Below are 13989 nucleotides of genomic sequence, written 5' to 3'. Positions count from 1 at the left end.
TTTAAATGTTATATTTTTCGGTATAATCTTAACATTCTATTCAATAATTATATTAGCTTACATTAAAACTGAAAACTACTTTTTAATAAATTAAATAATTAATAATAAGCTTAATATTTTAAAAATAAAAATATTAAACTAAAAGTTGCTGCACTTCTCACATTGAAGACATTTTGCCTCTATATGAGCTGGAAGAGTTAGATCTGGCACAATTTGCACTACATAAAATGTCAAGATCTCCACTTCCAACTCAAACAGGTGCAATCCTTCATAAAACAGAATAAGTCATTACTTCATAAATTTCAATTCTGAATTAACACCATATAGTTCCAAATATTTTTGCTCACAGGTATAATGTGAAGCTTCAATAAAATTATCTTCTCCTTTTACACTACACTTATAGCTTGTAATCTTCCATATCTGTAATGACAACAGGTGGGTTGAATATATATATGTGTGTGTACACACACACTCCCATCAACTGGACAACTCCATTTTCAGCGTGAGGTTACGATGCAATCAATGTGAGAATGTACAACAACAGTTTTGTTATAGAGTTACAAATTTTTATAAATATATAACTTTTTAATTATTACATCTCTCCTATAATATACAAATTTAATATAATGGATTTTCATTTCCATTTATATTTAAGCAAAAAAATTAAAATGTAATGTTTTCCCCCCTCCAACTAATTTTGGATTGCACTTATATCATAAAGTTAGGTAGGCAGAGATAATCAAAGAACGGTTTACTAAATGGGGGCAAAGTTCAGTTTACCTATAAAGTGATATACTTCACCAATATTCAAAAAATAGACAAAATATTTAATATTAAATGAACAAATGTAAAAAATTTTTAAATATTCTGTTATATTTTACATTTTTGTCAATTATTATTTGTGTTTTTCATAAAATATATTTAAAATTGAAAATGTAACATTTTAATATTATGATTTAAATTTTATTACTCACAGACTGAGGAAACTGTTCATAAGTTAATCCATTTAAATGGTTAACACCAGGTGAATTAGGTATAGCAATGCCATTTTGTGGTTCAACCCAACATTCTGTAATTATTTGCAATTCTCCATCTGCTTCAGGAAGTTCAATTTCTATATCTTCATCTTGAGTAGTTGAGGTGTATTTAAATATTTAATAAATATTACTTAAGTAGCTGACATACAGAAAAAAATTGAATTAAATACAATAACGAACACTTAAAAACGATTAATGCTATCCTATTCCAACTTATACTCTATCCCGTTTTATCCCAAAAAAGTAAAATTGAATGATATTTAGGTAATAAATATACTTTCTGTTTATACTTTTTAGATTTTAATTTAAAAATTGTAGCTTTTATAATGACTATTTTAAGCCAAATTGAGAAAGGATATCGATTAGAACAGCTTATAAGGATTTACAATGCCCGTAAAAATCCAGCAATGGATAAAACATGGAGATTAACAAAGTCTTACGCTTTTACATTTTTTTTTTTTTTTTTTTTTTTTACCGTTCCAAACAACTAGCAACTCAAATGAATTAAATGATTTGCTTATCGAAAATGTGAGAATTAGTAATTCCATTTAAATTAATTAGTTTAAACATGTGATCTTTTACGGATTTAATTAAATTATCAACAATACTTTAAAATATTATGCTTCAAGCATCAATAATTGCAGCATCTGTCACATTGCAAAATTGCTGATCATCCTTATATATGTCTCACAATAATCCCCGAAAATTTTCCATCGAATTTATTTCGACATTTAATGAAGTACAAATGATCGAGAGACATAAACTGAGGCGTATCCTGTTGAATGACTTAATTCCTAGCACAAATTTTGGTAGCACCTAGAAGTATAAATGAACTTGGAGCATATTCTAATAGTCAACAAAGTTCATCCTACTATTTATTTCTGCTAAAGGGTTTTGCCTTTTAATCCAAATATTTCTGAACCATTATCGATCCTCCACTTTGCATCCGTTAACTGCAGTTGTGTTCTTCCTTCCGTAGATGCTTTTTTTATCTAGTTAATATACCTGGTGGTTTTTTTAATTGAAAAAAAAACATATGTTGATAATTACTTGTTAATCTTACTTAATGGTTTTATATTATATAATTTGCAACATTTTAAAACTTAAAGTTCAATTCCTTTCTCTTCCTAACCTTGAATCATTCGTGATTAAACAATGGTCGAATACAATAAAGGATATAGATGCAAGGCCAAATCAGTCAGTGATTACTTTAGAGATTAATATAATATTCATTTAATTTTTGTGTATAATTAAATGAAGAATATCCGAATATATTGTGTTCGGTTTTTATTCCAAAAAAAACTCATCGCTTATTCAAATAAATATGCATATTTATTGCAAAAATCTACATAATGTTATTGAAAATCGAATATTCGAAACAATATATATTTTTTATCTATAATGCAATAAATCCATGAAAAAATGCAACATAGTGAATATTTTAAGTCTATATATTATACTTATTATCCCGATGTATAGTGTTCAATGTGATTTTCAACACTATTATTTAAAGCAGTACGACATTAACGAACGACGAAAGGATAGAGGAGCGACAATGGAAAGTATAGGTCTACAATAAGAAACATTATTTAAAGGTCGCTTACAAAAGTCATGTTGAATGCTATCAAATATCTGTAATTCTATTTTAAAATATAAAATAAACTTTAAGATCAAAATCTCATCTCAAGGTTGATATACACGTATAACACGTTTGTTAAGAATTCCCTTATGATATTGACTAAGATTTAGAAATGTGATTGTCTAAGTGTAGTTGCTTGGCAATTTATTCTATTTTAAAATGCATAAAAATACATTTTACTGTTTCTATCCTTGTCTACTTTGAATTATGTTTATTAATAGGACTTAACACGCTGGTATCGTTTTCGTATAGCTATTAGGAGAAAACTTAGTCAGGAAAAATAAAAAATTATAAATTTTCTATCATTTTTCTTGACAATTCTGAAATCTTATATTCCAAAATCGCGATTTCTATGCTTAAATTTAGAAAAATTATAAATCATATTCACGTTTTTCTCATAAAAAAAAACTGCTATTGTAAAAAATCATTATCATTAATCTTCAATAATCTTCGAGTAGATGAAAACCCTGAACACTGGTAATTTTTCGGGAGTTCGTACCTAACCGACTAGCTGCAACATGGAGTTTTCTAACTTTCCTCGCGTGTCTAACACCTAAATAGAAGCCAGTTTCTCATAGAAAGTACTCCCGACAGGCAGATTTAGGCAGATCGCAGTTTAGTATTTTCCAATTAAATAACGAATATTAACGTTTGACGATTATTTTAAAAAATAAATTTGTCTGTTTCAAATATTTAACGGCGAAGAATGGAAGAACGTTTTTATTAATAACATACAACCACATTAAGAAATCAAAATATGTAAATTTAACAACTAAGATATTCACACTATTTCACACATTCATTCACTAAATATTACTCGACTATGATTGATTTATAAATATCAGATTAAAAAATAATGTTTTTTTTGCACAAAATATTTTTAAGTAACGAGATTCACTAATATCATTTTCGTGACAAAAGGCAATTTCATGACAATTTAATTCTATTCCACAGGTATCCATTCGAAAAGGCTGAAGGAGAGCCCATAATACCTCTGATAAACTTAGGAGGAGTGTTTATAGATAAAAATAACTTAGTGAGAGACTTCAAAGCAGTAAGACTCATATATCAAGTAGATATTGGTACGAAATTGAAGAATCAAATTTCGTCCAGATGGGAAAATGAAGTTTTAGCAAAGTTACCGAATTTGAAATTTAAATATATCAAATTTTCTTATTTCGTCGGAGGCACTTTTGACAATGAAGCAAATAAAAACAGTCAGCACTCTTGGTACCTGATTATAATACTCGGTGCTGTTATGGTATGTTTTTCGGCATTGTCTTCGTGTTCTAGAGGTGTCGCTAGCAAACCTTTACTGGGTGTCGCAGCTTGTCTTTCGGCATTTATATCTACAGCTTCTGCCTTTGGATTATTATTGCATTGTGGAATGGAGTACGTCGATATAAATATGGCTATTCCGTTTCTTATGTTAGGTAAGTACAGTACAGCGTAATAGTGAATGTGATATAGTAAATTAGAAAAAGGACCACCAATGGCAAGTCGTAGAGTTAGTCGTCTATCGTCGTGTTTATGATGTCCAGATATTCATTTCTTGTTATTTCGTATATATAATTTCGAATGAATACGAAATTATGAAGATGCTCAAATCAAATTTCATTAGGGTAAAAGTTGATGTCCTATTTTTTGCGTGCATCACGGAGCAGGCTCTGTGGTATATCTTGCGACGGGTATATGTTTCGTTCCACAGAAACAGCGTGACAAATCATGGTTAACTTTAGCCCATTTTATGGAGCGAAATGCCTTTTCGGTCCATAAAATATGTTGAAGGAGTTGTGGTTCGTCATGCTGCAAATTTAACATTACGTTGAACCACTCGCATAGCTGCGCGGAATTTTCTGCAAGTTCTGCCGTTGCATATATTACAGATAGCAGCACAATAGACACGTGTCATGGCGACGTAATATTTGTGATTTTTTCTATGGTCGTAGACTACTCCGCTCAGATAACAATAAGAGGCATTTATGTGTATGTGACTGCTGCAGTCCACAATCTAACCGAACTTAACTAATTCTATCATAACTGACGTGAAATATTTACATGCTTTTCGAAAGTATAAAATTAAAGTTTTAAGAAAATTTTATTAAAGCTTTTTGAAATAATTTTAATTGTTTTTATATTGTCGAAAGTTTAAAATGGTTTCTATATTCTCTAGGTACGGGACAACTTATTAGGAGATTGAAATGAGACTTTTACGCTTCAAATTAATTTTAAATAATAGTTTTTCTTTTCTAAATAAAGTTATTAATTAATTAAATTAATGAATTAATAACTAGAAATTAATTAACATTTTTATAAAAGTTATTTTGAATACTTCTAATAGATTAGGGCTTTACACACTAAAGTTCATCAACATCATTCAGCACTCTAATCGTTTAAGGTCCTCGGCTGCAGGTATTGTTTCTGATTCTTATATCTTTATCTAGTTACTTTTACAAGCCCGGATCTGTTGTATATTGTGTATCCATTCAATCAGTGGTGTGTCTTTTGTTTTTTATTGCCATTATTATTATTATTATTATTATTATTATTATTATTATTATTATTATTATTTGCTAAATCGTGTTTTAATGTATTATCTTTCATTCTTTTGATCTCCCACAGTCAGGCATATTTTTTTGTTGGATTTGAATATTCTTGCAAGAAAGTCTTTGTGCAGATGGCGTAATTTGCTGTTTGAATCATCTTTAGGCTACACTCTACGCTCTTCGCTCTTATTTATTTATTGGAACAAGGCATTCTATCGTGCATTTCGAGGCGGAAAGATTGCTTTTTGCAGAAGAACTTTCAAGTACTGTAAGACCCCGCTTAACGCTGATTCGAAAAGAAGCTCAAAATTTACGCCGATTCAAATTATCGCGGCATTTTGTTGATTCGTTTATACTACGGTTATTCGCGAACACAAAACCAATCAGCAAAACGTGGCAATTCGTTTTAGCCTAAACCTATGTTTGGTGCAATATTCGAAAAAATATAACATCATGGATGCCATTGGCAATATCGACTTCGCGTGGCAAGAATTAAGAAAAAAAAAATGAATGAACGAAGTGTGGAAGACGTTATGGCTGATGGCATCCAAGAATTCTCAACAAGAAATGCCTATCGCTGAATTGTTTGATTGACCAAATTGTCAACCTAATCAATACAGCAGACGAGCAGGATTGAGGAGTTACTGCAGGTTTCTGGTGAGAGCCAAGGAACTTTACATTTCTGTGTGCATATGTTTATGTTTTATTTAACATATATTATTATGCAAATTAATATAAAAATAACTTAAAATGAAAGTAAAATCTATTTATGTTTGGTCGCGTGTTTCCCTTTTCCTATTTACTATATGTTAAAATGACCTCGTTTAACGCTGTTTCGTTTAGTGCTTTGTCATCTAGGACAGTGTTCCGCAACCAGTGTGCCGCGGCACACTGATGTACCGTCACAACGTGAAAGGTGTGACGTGAACTTTTACATTATTATATTAATTTCAGGCTTTATTTATATATTTTCATCACAGATGTTGTGTTTCTTATGCTTCTATTTCATTCACTGATGAAATAAGATGATGTTAAAGCAATAAAAACACATATGTCATCCCAGTACTCACTTATTTTTTTGGAGTTATATAATGGACTCACACAGATCTTGAGCAACTCCAAATGAAAACAAGAACAACACTTACTAAGCATGAACAACATCATCCTAAATCCGCCATAGAAAGATTAATCCTTTCACCTAAAAATGGCGGACATGGCCTGATCGACATAGTTAACCTACACTACAAACAAATACAGACATTGAGAGAGTTTTTCTACAAAAAACAAGAAACATCACAGTTATATAAAGCAGTAATTCTAGCAGACTCAAATAATACACTATTAAATTTACATTCGCAACGTATGGACACAACACAACATATAAATAGCACAGACACCATTAATTTAATTAAGCAATCATGGGTGGGAAAGGTACTCCATGGCAGACATCCCTATGACCTGGCCCAGAATTTAGTTGACAAAACTGTGTCAAATACTAAAAACTACAGAAAACACATACTCAAAGATACAACACTCACAAATGACACATGCAGAAAATATCACATTATGCCAGAAACTATACAACACATCACTTCTGGTTGCAAGCTCTTGGCAAAGACAGATTCATTTACACAGACATAATCAAGTAGCAAATATAATACACCAAGAGCTTGCAAAGAAACACAAATTATTAAACATCCACGAACCATACTACAAATACGTTCAACAGACAGTATTGGAAAACAACACGCACAAAATGTATTACAACAGCCATAATCACAGATAAAACAATTTATCACAACAGACAAGACATCACACTCATTGACAAACACAATAAAATCATATACATTATAGACATATCTGTTCCAAACACTGTATAAAACATATGCAGTGAAAAATTCAGCAAGTACACAGAACTCGCCCAGGAACTAAAGCATCTATGGAGGATGGATAGAGTGCTTATTGTACTTGTCGTTCTCTCCTCTAAAGGTGTCATACCAGACACGCTACACAAAAGCCTGGGAACATTAACATTGAATAGAAACACACATCACACGACAGAAGGCCACTATATGAATGTCATATTATTAGAAAATTCTTGAATACAGACACACACTGACACACTTATTTAATTTTTGTCTTGTTTTGGTTACTATGCCTTGACTCTGGTCCGGCATAGTACACAGCCATCGGTGTCAACCGAGTATAACTCAAAAAACTCAACATAATAATAATAATAGGTTTATGGCATTACGAAATTCCACTAATAGTATCATATCATATGTTTTTGAGGGGAATAACATTTTGGTGTGCCGCGAGTAGAAAAAGGTTGCGGAACACTGATCTAGGAACACATCCCCCGCGTTAAACTGGTTCTTATTGTACTATCATTCACCCACTGCGGATGAACTTTTGATCTGTTCTTTTTGTTACATTTCTTACTCAATACTTAATCCGTTGATTATTTAATTTTTTGATGAATATATTTTTCAAGATTGAAATTCTGAGTAAAATTATTTTTTTGTAGCAATTCGGTCATAATCAAAACTTTTATTTTCCATAGTCGTAGTGCATTTAAATTAACTAATTCACTATACTTTTGGTTAAATGTTACTTTAATATTCATTTTGGTGGAAAGTATTTATTGTTCTCTACACAAAAATTTCTTAAATATTAAATTTATAAATATGCTGTGAGGATAAATACAACAGGACTACGTGGATAGAAAATGTTAGTGAAATAAATAAAAAAAACCCTGTACCAAATATAAGTATATTTTATTGAATATAAACATACATAGATATGTTTTAGTATTTCTATATTTTTAAATGAATATAGTACATAAATTTTTGCCATGAAATATCTTCTAATATGTTGATGAATAAATAAAACTGAATTTTATTGAATATAAACCTATAAAAAGATGTTTTGTATGTTTAATTTTAGAATCTGTCAGAGCAATTTCTAAATCTGCTGCATGTTTTTTTTCTTTTTTTCTTCTTTTTCCATATTTTGAACCCTTTCCAAAAACCCAAATAAATCATTATGATTTTTTAATTGTTCAAAACGATCTTCTAAAGATACTGTAGCTTTATTTAAAACTAAATCGAAAAAAAAGATATCTTGAACGCTTTTAAAGGAATTTATAATAGGTTCATCATCGCCTTCATAATTTAAATGTTTCTTTCTTTTCCGGAGCCTTTTATTTTGAAATTCCGGAGATATTTCTAAGTCTTCTGCGAGTGCTTTTGCCTGAACTAAAATTTGTTCAAATCCAGTGTTTCTGTATTTGGTCAGCCAACTTAAAAGTTTTTCAAATGAAGAAAGTGCTGTTGATATGTCTACTGAATTACTTTGAAGTTCCTTGCTTCAAAATTTACTTGAAAAAGTAAATCATGCCAAAAAAACCAGACACTAAAAATTTATAATCCGTCATTAAATTTTCAAGTGATTCTGCTTCACTTTTGACTTGTGGATCTTCGGAGATTTCTGAGATTTCGAAAAGTGCATCGTAAAATTCGCCTATTTGGTATCTTACTGTCTTAACTCTTTGAATTTGACATTCCCACCTGGTATCACAAAGTAGCTTCACAGTAAGTTCTTTCACACATTTGAGAAGCACTAACTATGTTTTTGGAGATGCCGAGAATAAAACATACAGGCGTTGAAGAATACCAAAAAAGGTTAAAGCTTCTGGGCAAATTTTGGCTATATCTCTCAATAGGAGATTATAATTATGACAAACGCAAGTTGTCAAAAACACTCTTGAATTTTCCTTTAGGAGTATAGCCTGAACTCCCGAAACTTTTCCCTTCACGTTAGAACTATTGTCATAGCCATGCCCTCGGATGTTATTAATGTTCAGTTCCAAAGATTTAATTTCTTGCGTCAACACAGAAAATAGATTTTCGCCTGTACTACTCTCTACATTTATAAATTTAATAAACTGTTTGTATACACTGATACTTGAACCTGGTAATGTACCATTTGAAACATATATGAGGTTAAGAGACATTTATTCTTGAACCATAGAAAATAATCTTTCAAATATTTTATATAAACGAATTTTTTCTTGGCTGAACGACTTCTGTAGCTCTTTATCGATTGTTTGTTCAGCAGAAAGTCCTTTTTAAAGATCTGTACAAAATTTTTAGCATAGTTACAAATTGACCTTTCGATTTGTTGGGCTAGTCCTGTATGTATATTTGTCCAGTTATTAAATCCTGAAGAAGCTAATGCAATTAGGACACCCACTCTGAACAGACGACAATAGAAACAAAATGAACGGACTATTATTTGGCCAATTAAAAGAAAATGAGCAATTATTCATTGTGACATTGTCACAATGCCAGGTTGCAATTTTTAATATTTTTAGTCTATTTACTTTCGAATATATGGTCTTCATCTCAAATTAGTACCGTAGTGTCTTGCCGGTGTACATAATACTCTTCATTTAATAATAAAGTCGTGCCGGTCATTCATCTAACATCTTTTAAGAGAAAATTATTGAATTGAAATATCGTGGCTTTCAATTTGCATCGGAAGTTCGTATAAATTTAATCGGGAGAGGTTTTCGGCGCCTCCCGACTAACTTTATATAATCTACAATTTTTTATAGGTATACTCTTGCAAATATCCATTAATAGCAGCCCAATTAATAAATATTTGCAATAGACAATTAGCTGTATCTACCTTTAATAGTATACGAGTTTTAGATTAAAATAATATAAAAACCATTAAAAGTACCATTACAAAAAATTATTAAGCGCTTTCAAAGTACTTATTTTTAACATATCTCAACAGATCATTACATTTTTAATTAATTAATGCGTGTACTATGACATTGTTAAATTCGGTTGTTAATGAGTTGACTCCTACTTTTATGATCTTTTTGAAGATTTTAGTTCAAATATTGAGTGTTTACAAAATAATAACCGTTATTTAAATTGTTATTGTTCAATCAGATAGCAGATGACATGATTTTTCCAATTTTTTTTCTATTCTGTTAATTAATACAAGCTTAATTTATTAAAAATATAATATTTATAAAATAATGTCTCATTTTCCCATCTAGGCTGTTATATGTACATAACAAGGGAACGTATTGGAATCGATACAAATTTGACTCTTCAATCGATTTCAGACATATTGCCTACTACTGTATACAGATGATACATTGCTTGTGTCTCTCCGTTCTTAGATTTTTAGTGGATCTGCGCCAAAGTTTTGTACTTATTCTATGGAGGAAAGTACAGACTATTATGAAAACCTGAACACTTTACCTTTATTCTTATTTTATTTCTCCTCATTCACTTCTAAACCCTTTGCCCAATCTGCACCAAATTTTTCATACTTATTCCTTGGAACACTGAGGAAAATCTGCGAGCTATCACATGACTGTCAGACGAATATAAAATTATCATTAAGTTGTTGATGACTGAAAAATACTGTACTTGAAATCTTATTTTTAAAAATTAGTGAAAACAGGTTAAAAATGCTCAGCAAAAACTCAACATGTGAATAAAGACTCAACATGTGAATAAAGTACACTTTAGAGTCTTACTGCCAAATCTGCTGCCGGTATTCTTATACCACTACTTTCGAAAGTTTTCTTTATTTAGATCAGTGTTTTTCAACCTTCTTGAATACGCGACCCCTTTACAAGTTAAAAAATTCTGGCGACCCCCCTAGGGCCATATTAAAACTATATCAGTGATTTTAAAAACTATGTATTTAATTTTCTTTCTGTTGAGACAAATTATTGTTGATTAAAATGAAAATTTCAGAAGAATCGACAATAACTTAACCTACATAAAGTATGAAACTTTCTTTAATTATAACATTGGGCACAGGGAGCTGTTGACTTTTTTTCTTTTTTTAGGATTACAATTTTCAGCTTCTACTTTTTTACTTTTTATTTCTTTTTGCAAATCAGCTCAACACTTTTTCGGCTATCATTTTCTGGGATGGACCGTAATTCTCGCTGAAATTGTAGTTTTTTTAATGTAGTGTAGGACCTACAAACACTTGTCTTTTTCTTTTACCCGCGACCCCCGTGTAAGGCTTCGCGACCCCCCTGGGGGTCGCGACCCACAGGTTGAAAAACACTGATTTAGATGTTTCTGCTGAGCTTTTTCAACCTGCTTTCACAGTTTTTTATAGGATGTGTATACGAATCCATCTTAAATTTTCGTTCATATTTACTAATAAAGCCATTTTATGGATCTAAGAAACATAATAAAAATACTTTAAATTAAGTTAATTGTATACAAATTACACGTAATAAATTATAATTAAGAATAAAACATTAAAAAAGTGAAAAGTACTTAGAAACATTAAAAATTAATCTCAAAAATTTACACGAAAGTCAGCCATTGCCACGGCATCAAATGCTATTGATAATGGCCGTCAAGAACAAAATATGACGCTGATGTCTATTTTGTAGAAAAAAATCGAACAAATTTTAGCTTATGTTAATATTTATAAAATTTTATTAAGATTCTTTATGCATATTAAACTCCATTAATTATACACTATTAAAATTCCGCTTTATATTTATTAGTGTTTATAAATAAAGTCTAACTCGTTTGTTATTGATATAACGAAATAAAACTGAAGTTTTTGCAGGTATCGGCATCGACGACTCATTTGTACTTTTATCTGCTTGGAGACGTACAGACAGCAACGATGAAGTGAAGAAAAGAATGAGCGACTCTTACTCTGAAGCTGCAGTTTCTATTTCTATAACATCGCTAACTAATATTCTTTCGTTTTGTACGTGCCTTACCATTCCTTATAGAGTTGTACAGATATTTGGTACATATGGTGCAGTGTCATTAGTCTTCGATTACATCTATCAAATATTTTTCTTCGGTGGAATTATGGCTCTGGAAGGTTACAGAGAAAAACGAAATCTTCATCCGTTATTTCTATTTCCACTTAAACCAATCATTTCAGGTAAGAAAATGCGGAAAATTTAACGAAAATACTGAATTGCTTTGTTTTCATATGTTTTTCAAAGACATTTTACGTTTTTCAGATGCAAACGAAAGAAATTCACAAGTATTATACATCATGGTATTCTTGCGAGATGTTGCAGGGAAATATTTACAAAAACTCTACATTAAGATATTATTAGCTGTAATATATACTTGCTATTTAGCAGGGGGAATTTATTGCATAAATTACATTAAACAGGGACTAGATTACAAGAAAATATTTCCGTATACCTCATATGCTGTTCCTTTTATACTTGATCATTATGAATATTTCACACTTCACCCGCACAGAATACAAATTGTTATTAATCAGACTTTAGATTATTCCGATGTACAAACTCAAAAAGATGTCGAGAGCCTTCTAAATACTTTCGAAACTGCTCCGTTTATCAGTGGTTATCTTACAACTGAATGCTGGCTGAGAGAATATTTATCTTTTAGCAAAATTCCACTTTATGAAATGCTCTTCAAAGGATATAACTTGAACGATTCCTATGAATTTTTGGATGGAATGAAAAATGTGTTTTTAAATGTAAGAAGTTTCCGCAGATTTCGAAACGATGTCGTTCTTAACACTGAAGGAGATCGAATTTTAGCGTCCAGATGTTATATTCTTAGTTATAATATAAAAAACGCCAGTGCAGAAACGACAATGATGGAAACAGTTCGTAAAATAGCGGATGATAGTAAATTTAAAGTATACGTACATGACCCATGGTTTGTTTATTATGACCAATACTTAAATGTAACAACAACTTGCATTCAGACAGTATGCCTTTCCGCATTATTGATATCCCTAGTACTTGTCTTATTCATACCAAATTTTACATGTACTATATGTGTCATTTTAACTGTAGTCTCCATAGAGGTGTGTATAGTTGGATACATGTCTCTTTGGAACGTTAATGTTGACACTATTTCCATGATCATTCTAGTTATGAGTGCGGGATTTTGTGTAGATTATTCCGCTCACATCACGTACGCTTACATAAGTAGCGAAGAAAGTGACCCTGCGGGTAAGATGAGATACGCATTATACGCAGCGGGTTATCCAATAATTCAAGGATGTGCTTCGACAATTCTAGGTGTATCGGTTCTGTATTTCGGTTGTAGTTACTTGTTTGTTATATTTTTCAAAATTTTGCTTCTAACAATGACATTTTCTGCATTCCACGGCTTAATTTTGTTGCCAGTAATTCTTAGCACTGGAGATTCTATAGCGCTTTCTTGGAAAAATAAAAGGAATAGAAAAAACTTTCGTATAATAAAGCATAAAGACAATAATTTGACAAATAATAATGATCAAAAAGACGTTGAATCATCTTTTATTGAGGAATAATTAATATTTATTTTATCACATTTATAGCTTTCGTAGATAATGAGATAAATTATTTAATTTTAATTATTTCTTATTGTTCAAAAGTCTTGTTGAGTGTTTTTGTGCAGCTAGCAAGTTTTACAATGCAATACAAGCTTTTTAGGCTACCTGTTGTTCACACGAACACTATGTGACCATCATATGCAATCCCTTTTGTTTCAGTGAACAACGTTCTAGAGTGGATTTAGAGTGCAACCAGTAAGGTCAAAATTTAAACAGACATTAGTTTTATATTTATTTTATGGAAGATACAATTATTTGCACAAATTAATATATTTTTATAAACTGTANACATATCTTTTTACATTTTTAAAAATTAAATATTAGTCGCATCCAGTTCATGGAATAGTATAGCAATTGTAACAAAAGTTATATTCAATTAATATTAAAT

The 13989-nt window shown here is 30.7% G+C and overlaps 1 protein-coding gene across 1 annotated transcript in view; it reads left to right on the top strand.

The window, feature by feature from the left end:
• Positions 1 to 13559, top strand: part of LOC111621790 (patched domain-containing protein 3-like) — a 35309-nt gene extending 21750 nt beyond the window's left edge. Inside the window, exons 8-10 of the mRNA XM_023364040.1 lie at positions 3631 to 4109; positions 11850 to 12179; positions 12262 to 13559. Coding sequence (XP_023219808.1) covers positions 3631 to 4109; positions 11850 to 12179; positions 12262 to 13559 — 2107 coding nt within the window. The remainder of the gene's footprint in view (positions 1 to 3630; positions 4110 to 11849; positions 12180 to 12261) is intronic.
• The last annotated feature ends 430 nt before the right edge of the window (positions 13560 to 13989 follow it).

The sequence above is a fragment of the Centruroides sculpturatus genome, unplaced genomic scaffold (genome assembly GCF_000671375.1).
Source record: "Centruroides sculpturatus isolate CEXI.00-Female unplaced genomic scaffold, Cexi_2.0 scaffold153, whole genome shotgun sequence".
In the NCBI taxonomy this organism is placed as follows: Eukaryota; Metazoa; Arthropoda; class Arachnida; order Scorpiones; family Buthidae; genus Centruroides; species Centruroides sculpturatus.
The sequence above is the reverse complement of the archived record's forward strand: the minus strand, read 5'-3'. Positions and strand labels throughout refer to the sequence as shown.